General features: G+C 31.7%; 1 protein-coding gene across 1 annotated transcript in view; it reads left to right on the top strand.

The window, feature by feature from the left end:
- Positions 1 to 12,533, top strand: part of ermp1 (endoplasmic reticulum metallopeptidase 1) — a 32,416-nt gene extending 19,883 nt beyond the window's left edge. The window contains exons 9-15 of the mRNA XM_073824648.1: positions 1,133 to 1,307; positions 1,385 to 1,575; positions 9,348 to 9,500; positions 9,631 to 9,833; positions 9,910 to 10,025; positions 11,968 to 12,131; positions 12,219 to 12,533. Coding sequence (XP_073680749.1) covers positions 1,133 to 1,307; positions 1,385 to 1,575; positions 9,348 to 9,500; positions 9,631 to 9,833; positions 9,910 to 10,025; positions 11,968 to 12,131; positions 12,219 to 12,395 — 1,179 coding nt within the window. The 3' untranslated portion in view covers positions 12,396 to 12,533. The remainder of the gene's footprint in view (positions 1 to 1,132; positions 1,308 to 1,384; positions 1,576 to 9,347; positions 9,501 to 9,630; positions 9,834 to 9,909; positions 10,026 to 11,967; positions 12,132 to 12,218) is intronic.
- The last annotated feature ends 6,935 nt before the right edge of the window (positions 12,534 to 19,468 follow it).

The raw sequence follows: 19,468 nt of genomic DNA, 5'->3' as shown, positions 1-19,468 counted from the left end.
ATTTTTGTTAATACTACTATCATCATTTTTATTATTTTTTTTATTATGTCTGTGGTACTTTTCTACATGTTCCCTTGTGTTCCAACCTCGACACAGTTATAATTACCACTTACACGCACACTCACATGCACACACAAATCATGTTTACAGTCATGTATGTTTTGTTGGCCTTTGATGTATCACCTGTAAATAGTATATTTGTTGGCAATAAAAAAAAAAAAAAAAAAAAAGAAATTCTAATTTAAAAATTAAACTTTAAACAAAATTTAAAATCCAGCTATTTAAATCCAAAAAATCAAAAATACTGTAAAAATAATTAAACATTATTAGAATTTTAAATATAAATATAAATAAAAAAAATAATAATTAAAAAGGTTATTGCAACTTCTAACAATTCATATAAACTTGCAATTCTGACTTTTTTTTCTCAGAATTGTGAGATATGATCTCACAATTGCGAGTTATAAAGTCTGAATTGCATGATATAATAAAGTCGCAATTGTGAGTCATAAAGTCAGAATTCTGAGATATAAACTTACAATTGCGAGTTATTAAGTCAGAATTGCATAATTTAAACTCGCAATTCTGACTTTATTTCTTGCAATTGTTTGTTTATTTAATATTCAAATAAAAAAAAATCTAATTCAAATTTTAAAAATTCTGATTCAGAAATTTTAAAATTCTTATAAGATCAGATTCAAAAATCGTGATTTAGAATTCAAATTCAGAAATATTAATTCAAAAATTCAAATTCTGGTTAAATTCTGGTTCCAAATATTCACATTCAAGAAAGAAAATCAAATTAAAAAATTCTGATTCAAAAATTCAAAAATTCTTATGTATAAGATTAGATTCAAAAATTGTAATTCAAAATTTAGATTTAAATTCAGGTTAAAAAAAATGCAAATGCAAATATTTAAATTAAAAAAATATCAAATTCAGAAATTCAAAGAAATGTTTTTTTGTGAATTTTCAGCATCATTACTGCAGTCTTCAGTGTCACATGATCCTTCATAAATCATTCTAATATGCTGATTTGCTGCTCAATAAACATTTCTGATTATTATCAATGTTGCAATATTTCTGTGCCAATGGTCATAGATTTGATGTGGTGTCTCCATGTGTCTGTCAGGGTGTGAGCGGCGTGGATCTGTCGGAGCGCTTCTTTGACGTCAGTCTGCTGTTGTGGTGTTGTGCGCTGCTCTTCCTCACTCAGCGCGGCTTGTGTTCGGCGTATGTGCCCATGATGATGGTGGTCTTCCCTCTCGCCAGCAAACTGCTGCTCACTAAACACTTCAGAGCCAGAGGTCAGATCCTCCAGCATGATTGTGTTTGAGTCTCACAGCAGAAGTCAGTGCTGATCTTCATCTGTGTGTTTGTTTAGGAGCGTCTCTGCAATACTCCGTCCTTTATCTGTTGGGTCTCTCCGTGCCGTACGTCCACATCATGTTCCTCATCTGGGTGGTGTTTGAGATCTTCACACCCATCCTGGGCCGCAGCGGAACTGAGATCCCGCCTGATGTCATCATGGCTTCACTCATTACCCTCGCAACCGTCATTCTGTCTTCATATCTTGTGAGTCATACAGACTAACTGTAACATAGGGATTCAAAAAAAAATGTAATTTAAAATTAAAAAGAATTAATTTAAAGATTGAAATTCACAATTTTTTTCACCAAAAAAAAAAAAAAATTAGATTCAAATTTGATAAATTCATTTAGAAATTATAGTTCATAAATTCTGATGAAAAAAAATAAATCTAATTCAAAATTTTAATTAAAAAAATCTAATTCAGAAATTAAAATATTATTAGTTCAGATTCAAAAAATTAAATTCAAATTCAGAAATGTTAATTCTGATTTAAAAATTCAAACCCAAATATTCAAATGCAAAAAATCTAAAAAGAATTCTGATTCAGAAATGTAAATAATTCTTATGAATAAATTGTGATTCAAAAAATTTGATTCAAAGATTCAGATTTAAATTTAGAAATTCTGGTTAAATTTAAATTATTCAGTAAAATAAAAAGTCCAAATATTCAAATAAAAAAAAAAACTAATTCAGAAATTTAAATTCATATGTTCTGATTTAGAAATGTTTTAAATTCAGATTCAAAAATTGTGATTCAAAATTCAGACATTTTAATTAAACAAATTTAATTCTGATTCGAAAATTCTGGTCCAAAATTAATTCTGGTCAAATTTAAAAATTCAAGTCCAAATATGCAAGAATATGAAGAAGTCAGAAATTTAAAAAAATCTTACTCATAAATTCAGATTAAAAAATTGTGATTCAAAATTCAGATCCAAATTCAGAAATCCTAATTCAAAAATTCAAATTCTGATTTAAAAACTTCTAGTTCAATTCTGGTTAAATGTAACAATTCTAATTTAAAAATGTAAATCCAAATATTCAAATAAAAAATCGAATTCAAATTCAGAAATTTAAATGTAAAAAATTTTGATTAAAAAATTTTAATTCAGCTATTCAAATAATTTTTTAAAAATCTAATTCAGAAATTGAAATACCAAAAAAAATCTAATGTAGAAATTATAAAAAAAAAAAAAAATCAGGTTCAGAAATAAAACATTTTTTTTACTTTTTTTTTTTTTACATACAGTACAGACCAAAAGTTTGGACACTTCTCATTCGTGTGTCCAAACTTTTGGTCTGTACTGTGTGTGTGTGTGTGTGTGTGTGTGTGTGTGTGTGTGTATATATATATATATATTAGGGCCGGGACTCGATTAAAAAATTTAATCTAATTAATTAGAGGCTTTGTAATTAATTAATCGAAATTAATCGCATTTTAATCGCATATAAATATTTGACCTGAGAACAGTGAGAAGTAAGATTTTTACGTGGATTTTTAGTATACCATTGAATAATGACTGAATACATAAGCTTAAGCAACAAAATATTGTTTATTTTTGTTCAACCAAGTCCAACAGACCAGTGAAATATTGCCATTAAGTGTAGCAAGAGGTACGTTCTTTAACGAGTCTTTCATGCCGAGAACTCTGCTCTTGTGTTTGCTTAATTATGCATTTAAACGTTAATGACCAAACCTATCCTTATAAATGTTGCTGCACATGGAATATAACGCGGATAACATTTTAAAAATATTTTTTATCAGGTTACACACTGATTATTTATCACTCAAACCCCTTTCTCTACCTGTCCGTTGGTCGGGCATATCCTCCATGTTTGTAGTTTTTTAACACTTTGTATGTGTGTTTGTAGTTCTAATCGAATCCTCGTTCACGGCGCAGTGTGTTGACTGCAATATTAGCCGTTAAGAGTGTGCATTGATCGTTAAGTAGTAGACCATCCGGGAATCTTTGGAATACCTTTTTAAACATACTACGATTTGGGACATACAATACTATTTAGGACGGACGCATCTTGTCTGAACGCTATTTGGTGCTCCAGTATTATCAGTCCGTGGAATCTCATCCAGTGAGAAACGTTCCGTGGTGCAAAACTAAGTGCGATTAAAATGCGTTAAAAAATTTTAACTCGTTATTTTTGTGTAATTAATTAATCTAAATTAACGCGTTAAAGTCCCGGCCCTAATATATATATATTAGGGGTGGGCATAGATTAATTTTTTTAATCTAGATTAATCTAGATTAAAATGGCTAGTTTGAATTCTGCTGAAGGCATTCAGAATATGTGTGCTACCCAAATAATGACTAAAAGTAAGTCTTCAAGAACGGGCCAGGTGGCGCATTAGATCAGGCGCTCATCTCCTGTTTCCAAAATGCATCACAAACTGCTTGACAATTGCATTTACAACATAATTACCTATACAAACTTGTGTAACCAAGTAGTTCTGCGCAAAAGGCTGCACGACGTGCGTGTTGCCGTTAAATACACAGACGCGCACGGGCATGGATTTCTGCGTGCATAGTCTTCCATTAAACTGCGTTGCTTTTAGAAGCGTCAATTCAGTTGTTGCATATAGTTTAATGTCTTTATTTCGGGATTATCAAAGTAAATTTTAACTCACGTGCCCCAGTAAAAAGGGTCTAGCAACGCACCTGCCCTGAAGCGGCTTCATAACTACATCCATGTTTGCACGTCTCATTTGATGTGGTAATTTCACAGAAGTTGAAGACTCGTTCTCCAGTGCAATTTGACTAGATATACGTCATCCACGCTAAAATATCAAGGTCAAAGTCATCATAGTTTACGTAGTTTAGACCCAGCTCCCAACCCAACTTTGAGAATAGATTAACGGCGATATTTTTTTTATCGCCCAATAAGAGTCTCACGTTAACGCCGATAACGGCCCACCACTAATATATATATATGTGACCCTGGACCACAAAACCAGTCTTAAGTCGCTGGGGTATATTTGTAGCAATAGCCAAAAATACATTGTATGGGTCAAAATTATTGATTTTTCTTTTATGTCAAAAATCATTAGGAAATTAAGTAAAGATCATGTTCCATGAAGATTTTTTGTAAAATTCTTACTGTAAACCTATCAAAATGTAATTTTTGATTAGTAATATGCATTGTTAAGAACTTAATTTGGACAACTTTAAAGGTGATTTTCTCAGTATTTTGATTTTTTTGTACCCTCAGATTCCAGATTTTCAAATAGATGTATCTCGGCCAAATATTGTCCTATCCTAACAAACCATACATCAATAGAAAGCTTATTTATTGAGCTTTCATATGATATATACATCTCAGTTTTGTAAAATTTAACCTTATGACTGGTTTTGTGGTCCAGGGTCACATATATATATATATATATATATTAGGGCCGGGACTCGATTAAAAAAATTAATCTAATTAATTAGAGGCTTTGTAATTAATTAATCGAAATTAATCGCATTTTAATCGCATATAAATATTTGACCTGAGAACAGTGAGAAGTAAGTTTTTTCATATGGATTTTTAGTATACCATTGAATAATGACTGAATACATAAGCTTAAGCAACAAAATATTGTTTATTTTTGTTCAACCAAGTCCAACAGACCAGTGCAATATTGCCATTAAGTGTAGCAATAGGATACAGTGTTTCCTCTAGGTTTCCATACTTTTTTTTTCTCGGTACTTTACCCTACTTTGTGTAATAACGAAAACATTTATTTCAGTAAAAAAAAAAAAAAAATCTCTATTTTAACATTTTGAGCAATAGGGCTTTACAATTTTTTGCTATTTTTTTTTAAAGAAATTCTTGTGTTTTAATTTTTCTCATAATCAAATGAAAGCATAAACATTTATTTATTTTTAATCAAATGAAAAATAAACCTTTTTAATTTTTGGCAAACAAACAGTGGTTTGCTGTTAAAATCAATAAATAATAATAATTTAACATTTAAATAATAATCGTAGTATTTTTTTCTACAATTAAGTGGTTAATCTTGTTGTTATATTTATTTTTTATCATATATATTGTTTTTTGTCAATTATTTAAATAGGAATATTGTTCTGTTTCATGTTAAACCGTACTTTTATTTTGACTGGTTGCCGTTAAGTTTCTGTGTGTAAAGTATGATATGATGCTAGTTTTCTCAAATGAAATGGTAAAAGTGACACTGACGGAAGCTTTGGAGATAGAGTCTATCTGTTCATGTGAGATGCAAATGCCAAAAATTAACGGGAGCATCACGCGTGCAGTAAAAAAAAAAAAAAAAAAACGCGTCTCTGCCATTCTAACATACAACGGGCAAACGGTACATGCAGGATTCATATTAAAACTGTCTTTTTGCATTTCAGTTTTCAGACACTAGTCCATATCGCGATTTGAATTAAGTGACAGACCAACTTTTGATTTATCAATCCAAAAATCGACGAATTTACGTGGCATTCCGCGCTATAGTAAATTCGGTTTTTATGAATGGAGTCCGCGATCCAGTCCGTGTTTTCTTGGAGGAGACATTGTAAACGCGCCCCCCTAAGATAATGGTAGGGGAAACACTGGGATATTTAGAAATATACTAGCCTACATTTCAGAAATTCAGGTACCCTATAGGTAGGTAGAACTTCTGTAAAAGCATTGAGGTGATACCTGAGGCTCGATGTGCTGCGGTGATATGCGCATTCCTTTGTCTGAACCATAGACTGTAAAAAAAGATGGACAACGCGTTTCCGCTTCTTTCCACTATAGAAAAGTGAAGCCAAAACAGCTCAATATGGCCGCTACCATCTTGGGGGAAGTTACGTCATTTGGAGCCAGAGCATGCGCAGTAGAGGTTCGTTTGGAGCCAGAGCATGCGCAGTAGTGTCGTGAGGCGGAGCCGCGGTGTCAAAGTCCCGCCCAAACTCCCGCAGACCCTATCGCATGATCACAATCATGACACCACACCCCGTTTTTATAGCATCAAATAACTACTTAAAAGCAAACTTATTAGAAAAACGAACACCTGAGCATGAATCAGCATTATAAGAACTACCTCACACGATGGAAATCACCTTTGGAAAAAAATTATTTGCCATGTAATTCGATTATTTAGTTTGGCTCACGTCCCATTAGATTACATGGAGAGGGCGGGGTTTCTGACCTATACTGCAGCCAGCCACCGGGGGGCGATCGAAAACTTTTGGCTTCACTTTTCAGGACACCTACGGCACGCTTGGTCTGAACGCTAGTTGGTGCTCCAGTATAATTGGTCCGCTGAATCTCATCCAGTGAGAAACGTTCCGCGGTGCAAAATTAAGTGCGATTAAAATGCGTTAAAAAAATTTAACGCGTTATTTTTGTGTAATTAATTAATCTAAATTAACGCGTTAAAGTCCCGGCCCTAATATATATATATATATATATATATATATATAGTTCTCTCACTTAGAAATCATGGAGGGGTGTACAATTTTCATCATAGGTGCATTTCCACTGTGAGAGACAGGATCTAAAAATAAAAAGAACCGATCACAACACAGCGCGCCTAAACAGAGAGCAAGAACATGCCAACGTTCATGCTTGAAACCAGAAATGGTCATGGTGGTTTGGTTTTCTTAGCAGAAAGCAGCTATAGACTCTGTCAGTGTTCTAATTGTTTTTATGTGGGACACTGTGGTCTGGGTTGTTGTTTTTTCAAACACACGCACACGCACATACGCACACACATACTTACTTTTTGCCATAGGTCTGTTCTAAAGACATTTTGTTCTACCTTTACTAGGTAGGGCTCGAAATTGTGATCGTTTTGGTCGCATATGCTCCCAAAATCTGCGTGATTTATATAAATTATATTTGGGAGCATTCGTGCGAGTGCGAGAAACTGTTGTGGTCCGACTTGGTTTCATTTCTTTACAAAACTTTCGCTAGCCTAACTACTGCACAGACTGCTGTGAGCTGATACAGTGACAGCTTCGCCATTCTCTCTTTCGATTGTGAAAAATAAAAGCTCTCCACAAACCGCTTTTGAAGTAATATAATATATTTCGTGCTATAGTGTACATTCTGTCAGATTCAATTCTGGCGCCTCCGTGTCCATATACTGTACAACACTGCATTCATTCACATCAGATGATAACTCAGCGGCAGAGATCCACTCACACAGGGGTGTAATTTCCACTGGGGACGTGCTTTTCAAAATCCTGTTTGTGTCCTCCCATATTTCAAATGGTTTTGTTATAAAAATCTCTTTTATTGTAGAATGCACGCTCAGCGCCGCTGAGAGTCTCGCACGATCGTTAAAACAAAACCAAAAGTAAAACGCAGACGCGCATTCAAAAGCAATTTTAATATCTCGCGTTTAGAGAGCGGCGACTCAATGTGCGCAAATTAGGCTACATAACGTATCTAGGCAGTTATTAGTATGTGGGCTTTAATAAGTTGTGCAGTTGTCTATAGTTCTGTATCATGCTTGAAAAATTCGGTCTCTATTTGCACTTTGAATATTGAAAGAGTAGCCTACTTTGATCATGTGCTTGTAAAACATCTGCAGTCAGAATCGGCCATGAAGAATCAAGATCAGTGCATTACTAAAATGAAATTGGGTGCGCCTATATTTTTTTTGGTGCTCCTAACTTTTTTCACCTGCTAGGTGATTTTTTTTCCCGCCTTCTGTTTTAGAGACATGTTACAGGTCTTTGATAAAGATCTAATTGTTTTCCTTTAAAAAAAAGTATGTTTTAGATTCTCACTGTAAAACACGGCTGTGTCAAAATCGTGATTAAAATCGAAATCGCAATACTGTTCAAGAAAATCGCGATAGGTTTCTTTTGTCCATATCGCACAGCCCTACTTTTATTTAACAACGGTTCCTGTAGTTCTTCAGCAGGTTTGCACACACTCCAGGAGGGATTTTGGCTCACTCCTCCACACAGATCTTCTCTACTGTAGATCTGTCAGGTTTCGGGGCTGTCGCTGAGCAACACAGAGTTTCAGCTCCCTACAAAGATGTTCTATTGGATTTCGGTCTGGAGTCTGGCTAGGCCACTCCAGAACCTTGATATGCTTCTTACGGAGCCACTCCTTGGTTTTCCTGGCTGTGTGCTTTGGGTCATTGTCATGTTGGAAGACCCAGCCACGACCCATCTTTAACCCTCTGGGGTCTGAGGGTGTTTTGGGGCCCTGAAGAAGTTTTGACGTGCCCTGACATTTGTGCATTTTTCAGTATCTTAAAAACATTAATGGCTACATTGTAATCCGCACATATGTGACCCTGGACCACAAAACCAGTCTTAAGTCGCTGGGGTATATTTGTAGCAATAGCCAAAAATACATAGTATGGGTCAAAATTATTGATTTTTCTTTTATGTCAAAAATCATTAGGAAATTAAGTAAAGATCATGTTCCATGAAGATTTTTTGTAAAATTCCTACTGTAAATATATCAAAATGTAATTTTTGATTAGTAATATGTATTAAGAACTGAATTTGGACAACTTTAAAGGTGATTTTCTCAGCATTGTGATTTTTTTGCATCCTCAGATTCCAGATTTTCAAATAGATGTATCTCGGTCAAATATTGTCCTATCCTAACAAACCATACAACAATAGAAAGCTTATTTATTGAGCTTTCATATGATGTATACATCTCAGTTTTGTAAAATTTAACCTTATGACTGGTTTTGTGGTCCAGGGTCACATATTGGGCTACAATAATATGCAAGCAACGTGAATTACATGTTTGTGTTTTTGAGAAAACTACAGTACAGACCAAAAGTTTGGACACACGAATGAGAAGGTGTTGGTACTGCACATACATTTTTTATTATTTTATTTTATTTTTTAAATAATTTTACAAATCAAAAATTCTGATTCTTAATATCAGGAATTCAAATCCAAAAAATTCTAATTCAAAATAAAACAACCAATGATTTGGACTTTGATCTTATTCCAGCATACACTGATACCTCTCTGTGTGTGTCTCTCCAGATGCATTTCATCTATCTGAGCTGCAGTACGAAGCGGATGTTGTCTGGTCTGGGATCAGTGTTTGCGCTGATGTTTGTTCTGGTCTGCTGTGGTCTGTTCTTCCCGTATTCAGCCGATCCGTCCAGCCCTCGACCCAAACGCGTCTTTGTCCAGGTACAACTAATCCAACTTACTTGTCATTAAAATAAATCCAGAATAAATAATTGCCTTTTTTGTAAGTCAAGTGTCTGCTTTAACACAAAATGTGTAATATTTTTATGGATGAATTGTGGCTGTGTTTCAGCACAGCACACGTGTGTTCCACGCTCTGGACGGCTCCGTGGAGCGCTCCGACTCGGGGTTATGGATCAACAGTCTGGATTACAGCGGCATGCAGCACATCACGCCTCACGTCCCGCAGATCAACGACAGCATCCGCACCCGCTGCTCTGACCAGCTGCCCTACTGCGGCTTCCCCTGGTTCCTGCCCGTCAAATTCCTGGTCAAGTGAGTTTGATGGAGATCTCTGCTGCTCTCTGTGTGCTTCAGCTCCTCAGTTAACCTCGGCTCTCTCTCGTTTCAGGAAGAACTGGTATCTTCCGGCTCCTGAAGTCTCTCCTCGAGCTCCGCTGGAGTTCCGGCTCTTATCCAGACAGGACACCGAATGGGGAACCGTTAAAATGAGCTTCGAGGCCAAAGGTCAGAATTCAGGAGCATTTTATCTAGAACCTAAGAGGAAGAATCTTCATGAAACATAATGACTTTTGATAAATTTATTCTTCAAAAACATATTTTTACATCACAAAATAGATTTTAATTTAACCATTTTTTTGTATTAATAAAAATTATAAAAAATATTTTAATATTTGTCATATATATATACAATAAAATGCTGTAATCAATAATAAACTTTTTTTATTGTGATTTTAAAATTCAGATTAAAATTCAGAACTTCTAATTCCGATTCAGAAATTTGTGCTCCACACAATTCTATTTTAAAAATGCAAATCCAGATATTCAAATAAAAAAAATCTAATAAAAAAAAAAAATCAAATGTAAAAATTCTAATTTAGCAATTTAGTTTTTAAAAATTGTAAGTGAAAGATTCAGATTCGCAAATTCTGTTTCCAAATGTCAAATCCAGCTAATTAAATATTAGAAAAAAATCTGATTTAGAAATTGAAATCCAATTGAAAATTCAAATGTAGAAGTTATAAGTTAAACATTTAAAAAATCAGGTTCAGAAATTAAAATGTAAAAAAATCTAATCCAGAAGTGAAATTTAGCAAATGCAGATTAAAATTTCAAATTAAGGAATTCAAATCCAAAAAGTCATCAAATCAATAATTAATCAATTAATAAACTTTTTTTTTAACTACTGAAACTGTATTACTTTTACATTTAATTGTTGTTTATTATTAATACTGTTATTATATATAAATAAAACATTTTTCATATACATAGAACATTTTATAAATTATAATTGTCGATAACTTAAACTGCTTTAAGTTAGAATTTTGTATTATAAAATTTTATTAGTATTATATTACAAATATGTAATTTTTAATATTTTATTTTACAGCTAGTTTGTTATGATAAATTTTTTTTATATTTATTTAAACTTATTTTTTAACTAGTTTGTTAGAAATGCAAATCATATATCTAATATTTACATTTTGTATATAATTTATTCTTTACACATTTATAGAGAAATATACAATATAAATTATAAAATTATATTGCATATTATAATACAGTATATTTTTATTTTAAAATGTAAACATATTTAATTTTGTATTTAATCAACTTTATTCAAAAAAAATTTTTTTACATCAGAAGAATCGTAAAACTCATTTTATTGTAACAAATGTATCAATAAAAATAAATTAAAAATGTTAATATTTGTCATATATATAAAATAATATTTTGATAATAAATAGTCAATAAATGTATTCTTTATACATTTTAATCTTTATACAAGATTGGATTAATTGTTGTATATTAGAAATAAATTTATTATACATAAATAAAGCTAATAAAAATATAAACTTGTTTTAAAAATATAAAAATGCTTTTAATGTTGTCATCTTTAAAAAAAAAAAAAAAAATTCATTCATTGTTATTCTGTTATTATTATTTATTAATTTATTTTTAAGGCATAAATTGTAATTTCTTTTGGAAGTCTACCAAGGGTGGGATGGGTTGAAGAAAATTCAATAAACAGTTGTAAACAAAAAACATGTAGAAATTAAAATTCATTGAAAAAAATCAGGTTCAATAATCCATACATATTTTTAGAGAAATATACAATATTGATCATATTTATATATACATATACATTGATAATCAAAAATAATAATGGCTTTTGATAATTTATTAATTAAAATTAGTTTAATTTTTTTTTAATTAAAATTTTTTGCACATTTTATGACGAATATTTGCATATAATCAAGTATAAAATAATAATTTGTCATTGTACAATTATTGTATTATTGCACTAATAATAATAAGACATCACTAACATTATTTAAACAGCCTTCTAAATATGCATTTACTTTTTGTGTTTTGTTAGATTTTTTGAGGTTCATTAAAAACTGATTTAATTAGATTGAGTCAGTGTGTTTGTGCTGTTCTCTTTCAGGTCCGAGTCACATGTCTCTGTATCTGCGTCCTGAAGGGGGCGCGACTCTGATCGGCTGGTCGTTCGGTGACGGGACGCCGCAGTTCGACCTGAGCGGAGAATATTTCATCTTCTACTCTCACGGTCTGGACGCTCCGACCTGGAGCTTCTGGTTTGAGATCCAGGTGAGTTTGAGACATGGCCTAATGTAATGCAGCAGAGCAGAAGCATTTATTGAAGCATATATATATTTATGTTTTTCGGTCTTTCAGCCGTCCCGGTCCTCAGACGTGCCTCCTGACGAGGGTCTGATCTCTCTGGCCATCTCCTCTCATTATTTCTTCGGTCCGGACCGGCGCTCAGAGCCGCTGGAGTCTTTACTAAAGAGATTTCCGGCCTGGGCGTTTCCATCGTCCTGGGTCAGCACCTATCACATGTACAGATACTGAGGGACACCAGTGGACCCTCATCACACACTTCATCAACTCTTCATTCACAAACCAACCAACTGATGAACCAATTGATTCTTATTTGATTTTATTATTATATTATATTTTATTTTATTTATTTATTTTTATTTAAAAAATTTTTTTTTTTTTTTTTTTTTTTGAGTGGGTCACATTTCAACACCAAATCTAAATTTAAAAAAGTATTACTTTTTATTTATTACATTTTATTTTGCATGTCAAAAATTTGATTCAAATTCAGTTATTCTAATTCAAAAATTCTAATTCTGATTCAAAAATTCTGGTTAAATGAAAAAACTCAAGTCCAAATGTTCAAATGCAAAAACTAAAATTCAAATATTTAAAAATTCTAATTAAAAAAATTCTAATTCTGAATAAGAAATTCTGGTTGAATGTAAAAATTCAAGTCTAAATATATATATATATATATATATATATATAAAAATATAATTTCAATCCAGAAATTCAAATTCAAAAATTCGGATTCAGAAATATAAAGTGAAAAAAAAAAGTTATTCAAATTCAGAAATTCTACTTCAAAAATTCAAATTCAGATTCAAAAATTCTGGTTAAGTGTAAAAATTCAAGTCCAAATATTTACATAAAAAAATCTAATTGAAATCCGTAAATGTAAATTAAAAAATTGATTTGGAAAAGTAAAAATTCTTGAAAAAAAAAAAAAATAGTGATTCAAAATTCAGATTTACATTCACAAATTCAGGTTCAAAAGTTCTGGTTTAATGTATTTTTTTTTTTTTTTTTACAATTAAAGAAAAAGTGGGGTGTTTAATTGTCACGGAAATAATGCAAAATCCGAACGGTTTTGATTTTGGTGTTCCCTTTTGTGATCTGTACTGATTCACAGATTCACAAATTCAGATTCAGTAGATTTCAGATGTTTCCACAGCTCAAAGACACTCGACTGAGCTCATGTCACGCTCAAGCACTGATGATGTCAGTTCCTGTCGTTCAGATGTGACAAACAGCATTTAACACAATGGCTTGTTGGTGTTTTATGCAACTTTATCCTCAAGTTGAGTTCTGATCACTCAATTCCAGAAACACTGTATTACTGCAGTACAAGATGTCATAGGTGTGCTTTTTTATTTATTCATGTTTGACATGTTGGATGTTTGTTTTATTTGGGAAAACAGTGTGAATGTTCCTCTGGACTGAACTGAATTAAAAAATTTTGGTTAAATGTTAAAATTCCAAAAAAAAAAAAAAAAAACTCATTTAAATCCAGAAAGTCAAATTCAACACTTCTGATTCAGAAATATAAAAATTCTTTAAAAAAAAATAATAAATAAAATTCAGAACTTCTAATTCAAAATTTCAAATTCTGATAAAAAAAAAATCCTGGTTAAATGTGAAAATTGAAGTCCAAGTCAAAAAAAAAAAAAAAAACTAATTTAAAACCAGAAATTCAAATTCAACACTTCTGATTTAGAAATTCTAATTAAAAAATTCAAATTCCGATTTTAAAAGTCTGGTTAAATGTAAAAATTCAAGTCCAAATATTCAAAAAAAAAAAAAAAAAAATCTCATTTAAATCCAGAAATTCAAGTTCAAAACTTCTGATTTCAAAAGTCTGGTTAAATGTAAAACGCCAAAAAAAAAAAAAAAAAAAAAAAAAAAATCCAAACACAGCATTTAACAAATAGGCTTAAGCAGAATTTCAAGCCTTTCCACTTGTTCTTGGTGTTTTATGCAACTTTATCCTCAAGTTGAGTTCCAATCACTCAATTCCAGAAACACTGTATTACTGCAGTACAAGATGTCATAGGTGTGCTTTTTTATTTATTCATGTTTGTTGAATGATTGTTTTATTTGGGAAAACGGTATAAATGTTCCTCTGGACTGAACTGAATTTGAAGCCTTAACCGTAATTCATATAAAGTTAAATGAGCTTGAGATTGTTTGTCCTTTTATATTATTTGATGGTTGAATCAAGGTACAGACTTGTTGAGATCCTTAAAACTAACAATGTTATGCACTGATGTCCCACATTTCAGGTGAATGTTTCATTAATGCTGTTCATCAAACTCACCTGCGTTTGTCTTTTTGTTTGGGATGAAAGTCGACATGCGGTTCAATGAGATTCAATGAGAATGTTGTTTATTTTTAGTCTGTTCTCGTGTCATCATTGCATTTTTCACTGGGCTTCGTTACTAACTAGTGTTCATTTGCATGTCTGACTTGAGCAAACAAAAGCAATGACAGAAAACGCTGCACATCATCACTGTCTAACACTCCACAGACTCTGAATGATCAACTGTAATCACAGCTACTTAAGATCGGACTAAAACCTGTAAATATTTTGATAACATTTCTCTTAATCATTTTCTTTTAAACATTTCTTGAACTAGTCATATGTTCATGGTTTGTGACTCAAACTGTATGAAATGCATTTCTTGTCACACAAACCAAACGCGGCGTCCACGAATCACTCGAGTAATTGATTAATTGTTCATTAATGTCTGTTCAAAGTTGATTTAAGTGTTTCTGTGTAATTTTCAGTTTTGTCCAGATCTGAATCATGTTTATTTGTAACTGCTGCTGCACTCAATTGTTCTTCTGAGATTAATCAGTTTTCTATAATAATCACTTTTGGTCTCCTGTCTTTTTTTTACTTTTAAATTAGTCAACAATTTTAAATATTAAGTATATATATATTTTTTTTAAAGATTAAGATTTAAAAAGAAAAAATGTTAACAAACATTGAAAAAAATAATTTGATTTGTTTTTCTCAAAATAGTTTAACATGGTAAAATAACTAAATCGTGGTATTTCATTGATATAAAATTAGAAAAAAATTATTACAAAAATGTTCTGCATGTAAATTATTTTATGTAATGTTATTGATATTAACAAAACTTTTTTTAAAATGCAAATTGTTTTTATTAATAGTATGTTTTTATTTTTTAGTATTTAGTTTTGCATAAATTAAAGGTAATAAAACATACCAGCATCATGTATAACGATGACTATACATTAACAAAAATAGAAATATATATATACACAGATATACACACGTCAGTCAACAATTTTAAATATTAAAATATGAAACAAAAAATATTTAAAAGACCAAGATTAAAAAAAAAAGTTTATAAAAGTTTTTTTTTCTCAAAATATTTTAACATAAAACATCTAAATCATGTTATTTCATTGATAAAAAAAAATAGTATTTCTATTTTTATTCATATTTAAAAAAATAGTTTTAATTAAATGTAATATAAAAATAATAATATAATTGTGTATTTTATATACAGGCTATTTATTGTCATTAAAAGTGCAAAATCTGAATAATTTAGATTTTGGTGTCAATATCTGGACTGATTCAGTCCTGTCTTTTTTTTTCTTTCTTTTTTTTAGTTAGTCAACAATTTAAAATATTTTTCTAAAAATTTAAATTAAATAATTTTAAATTTAAAATTGTTGACTGTTGAAAAAAAATATATATATAATCCAGTAAACTACAATACAGTAAAAATGTGAACTATTATTCTAATGTAAAACAGCTGTTTTCTATGTGAATATCTGTTCAAATGTAATTTATTCCTGTGATCAAAGCTGAATTCTCAGCATCATTAATCTAGTCTTCAGTGTCACATGATCCTTCAGAAATCATTCTAATATAGTGATGTGCAGCTCAACAAACATTTCTGATCATTATTGACTGAAAACAGTTACGTTTTACGTTTCAGGACTCTCAGTAAGTTCAAAAGAAAATCATTTATTTAAAAGAGAAAACTTGCAACATTATAAATGTCTTTCCTTGATGAATAAAAACATGTGCTTTTAAAATATTCAAATGTTTTCCCAGCACATCTGAAACCACTAATGAACAAAAAAACAGCAGGCATGATGTTTAAAAAATAATTTATTGTTCTTTATGTACAGGAAATATAGAAAACGGAGTAGAAAAGTTATCGTCCAGGAAACTCTCTGTACACTGCATTGAGAAGAAACGTTAAACTGTACAGATGAAGAAACGCAAGAGTACCGACTCAAACCAGATCAAGTCCACGTGAAACCACATCAGTCCCGTGACGTCAGAGGGATTGTGGGTAATCTGTACCGTGAACGCATCCGTCAAGCTCTTTGGTTTGTGAACGACATGATCATCAGGAATACTGCCACAGGAGGAGGAGAAATCGCCTAAACCAGACTGGACCGTTCCGCTGGTTTTACGGGGGTCAGCTGGTTTGGGAGTCACTGAGCCAGCCTAAACCAGATCAGACTGGTCTAAGCTACTCGTCTGAGCCGTTCCGGGGAAAATAAAACATTAAAATAAAGATGGATCTCATTAAAGCTGCTAAATACTCCGAGACAGCTGTCGATAACGCATAAGAACTATTTTAACTAGATAATAATAATAATACAAAGGCGTTGATACGTGTAGATGGTTTGGTCCGTTGTGAAGGCAGCGCTAACGAAACGAACACTGAACACATTAATACTGAAAAACACAACCTCACGTCCGTCTTTGTCCTGCTGCTCAAATAAATACACAGAAAACTGCACAAATGCAATTCAGAAAACACAAAAGTTATGCAATAATGCAGTCAGCCCAGATCTAGCTTGCGATTAATATCAATAACCTTGAGAAATAAATAATGCATGCGTTTGTGTCTGATGTTTTCCAACGTTTCATTAATGACTAGTGTCGAACGGGACAGAAAGGATGGTTTTCTGCGAATCGCAGCTTAAAAACAAATAAAACCTGTCAGTTTCAGCTGAGGATCAAACATTATGTTTGGAGAAGATCTCAAATCATTCGATAAAACGGGCGTCAGGCTGATAATTCATTATTAACATTAAAACACAAAGCCGTCATTCAGAACACAAACTGAAAGCCATAAAAACATGCTGATCATGAATCATCTGATCCTCACAGAATCACTGTGTGCTTTCTCAAATCATGATTCGGTGCGAAGATGATCGCGAGCTGATGCCGTGATAAAGATATCGCGCCAAGACTGAATCCCCCCCCAAAAAAATCACTTTCTTAGTATTTTTGTCCTTTAAATTGTTTTTGCTTTTTCCAGTGCAAATATCTAAATATTCTTAAATTGAGATACATTTACTTGAGAAGGAGAATGACTTTATTCTGATGATTTTGATGGGTATTAAGTCTTATTTTTGATAAAAAATGAAGTAGGTTCTTTATTTATATAAAAAAAAAAAAAGAAATTGTTAATTTATATAGAAAACGTAGAGGTGAAAATAACTGTAAAAGAATATATATAGAGTGATGAAAGTCAACTCTTGGCTATAAAATAATGTTAATTTTTTATGACAAATAAATGCTTTTACACCTTGACTTAAGATTTAAAATAAAGTGAGTTCATGCTTAAATCAAGAAAAAAAAATAATTACGAAAAATTCCGAAAAAAATTCTGAAAATGAAAAAAAAAACAAAAAAAAAACATGCAAGATTATTGGAAAAAAAAAATTCAGACCACAATTTATCATATTAATTATGAAACAATTACGATAAAAAGCGAGTTTTTGCTCAAAACAAGAACAATATGTGTCTTTAGGGTCCAAAAAAGTTATAATTTTCCCTTTCAGCTTTTTTTAGCAAAAGAAAAATAAATGTTCTTGTTTTAAGCATAAATGCACATTTCCTTAAGCACAGAAATGACTTTATTCTGCTCATTTTGATGAGATATTAAGTCTTGTTTTGATAAATTAAGTAGGTTTATAAAAAAAGGAAGAAAAATAAAAAATGTTTACTTTATATAATAATTTATATAGAAAATGTAGAGAGAAAAAAATAAAAAATGTAAAAAAATATACATAGTGATGAAAGTCAACTTTTTCATCTTGGCTATACATTTTTTTATGACAAATAAATGTTTTTTTATGCCTCGACTTAAGATGAATTTATCAAAATGAAGTGAGTTCATGCTTAAAACTGAAAAAACATTTGACAAAAAAAGATTGACAAAAAATGTAAATGTCATCATATTGGATATCAAAAATGTACAACAGAAAATGCATTTAAAAAAAAAAAAAAAACTCAAATTAAGTCAGTTTTTGCTCAAAACAAGAAAAAATAAGTGTCTTTAGGCTCCAAAAAAAAAAAAAAAAAAGATCTAGTTTTCCCTTTGAATTCAGTTGATTTTAGTTTTTATGCCTTGACTTATTTTATCAAAATGAAGTGAGTTCATGCTTAAAACAGGAACAAAATTGCACATTTACGATTATTGACGAAATTTTTTTTTATCATACTGGATATCAAAAATGTACTAATAAACAGAGAAAAACGAGAGAAAATAAGTGCCTTAAGGGTCTAAAAAAAGGATCTAATTTTCCCTTTAAATTCAGTTGATTTTTCTTGTTTTAAGCATAACTTCACTGTTTTGTATTTAATATTCATACATATTAAATGGATTATATATATTCATATATTATAAGTTTAAGCAAAAAAAAAAACAAACAAAAAAAAACTAGTAATTTTTTTTTTTTTTTAGAACGTTTTGATGTTTGCACTGGAAAAGATAAAAACAAAATAAGACCAAAATACTAATTAAGAAAGTCATTTTTGCAGTGTGAAGGTGAAGAAGGAAAAACATGATGCTTTTTGACCACAGGATGCTGAAAACACAGCAAAACACACACAACACTGCAGTCTGGATGAGCGGGAACAACACACACACACACTCACTCACGCTCACATGTGAACAGTCACACACTCGTATGGTGTCATGAGAGAGTGCAGTCGTACGATCCCTCCTCCAGCGGCTCCTCCTCCTCTTCCTCCTGCGGCGTGTCGTCCAGGGGCCGTGCGTTGGCTCCGGCGGGGCCGTCCAGAGGCAGCGGGTGAGCGGAGGTCTCCTCGGCTCTGGGCAGCAGCAGCAGCGGCGGTTCGCTCAGTTTGGACGCTCCTGTGGGCTGGAAAGCTTCGGGCTGAACCTTCTCCACAGGAACCTCCATCAGCTTCAGCAGCTGAGGACGAATCAGGTTCAGGAACGGCTTGTAGCCCAAACTAAACAAAATGAATCAAAATAAATGTTGATTAGTTCATGTCAGAAATCTATTTCATA

Source organism: Garra rufa, chromosome 19, assembly GCF_049309525.1.
Source record: "Garra rufa chromosome 19, GarRuf1.0, whole genome shotgun sequence".
Taxonomy (NCBI): domain Eukaryota; kingdom Metazoa; phylum Chordata; class Actinopteri; order Cypriniformes; family Cyprinidae; genus Garra; species Garra rufa.
The sequence above is the reverse complement of the archived record's forward strand: the minus strand, read 5'-3'. Positions and strand labels throughout refer to the sequence as shown.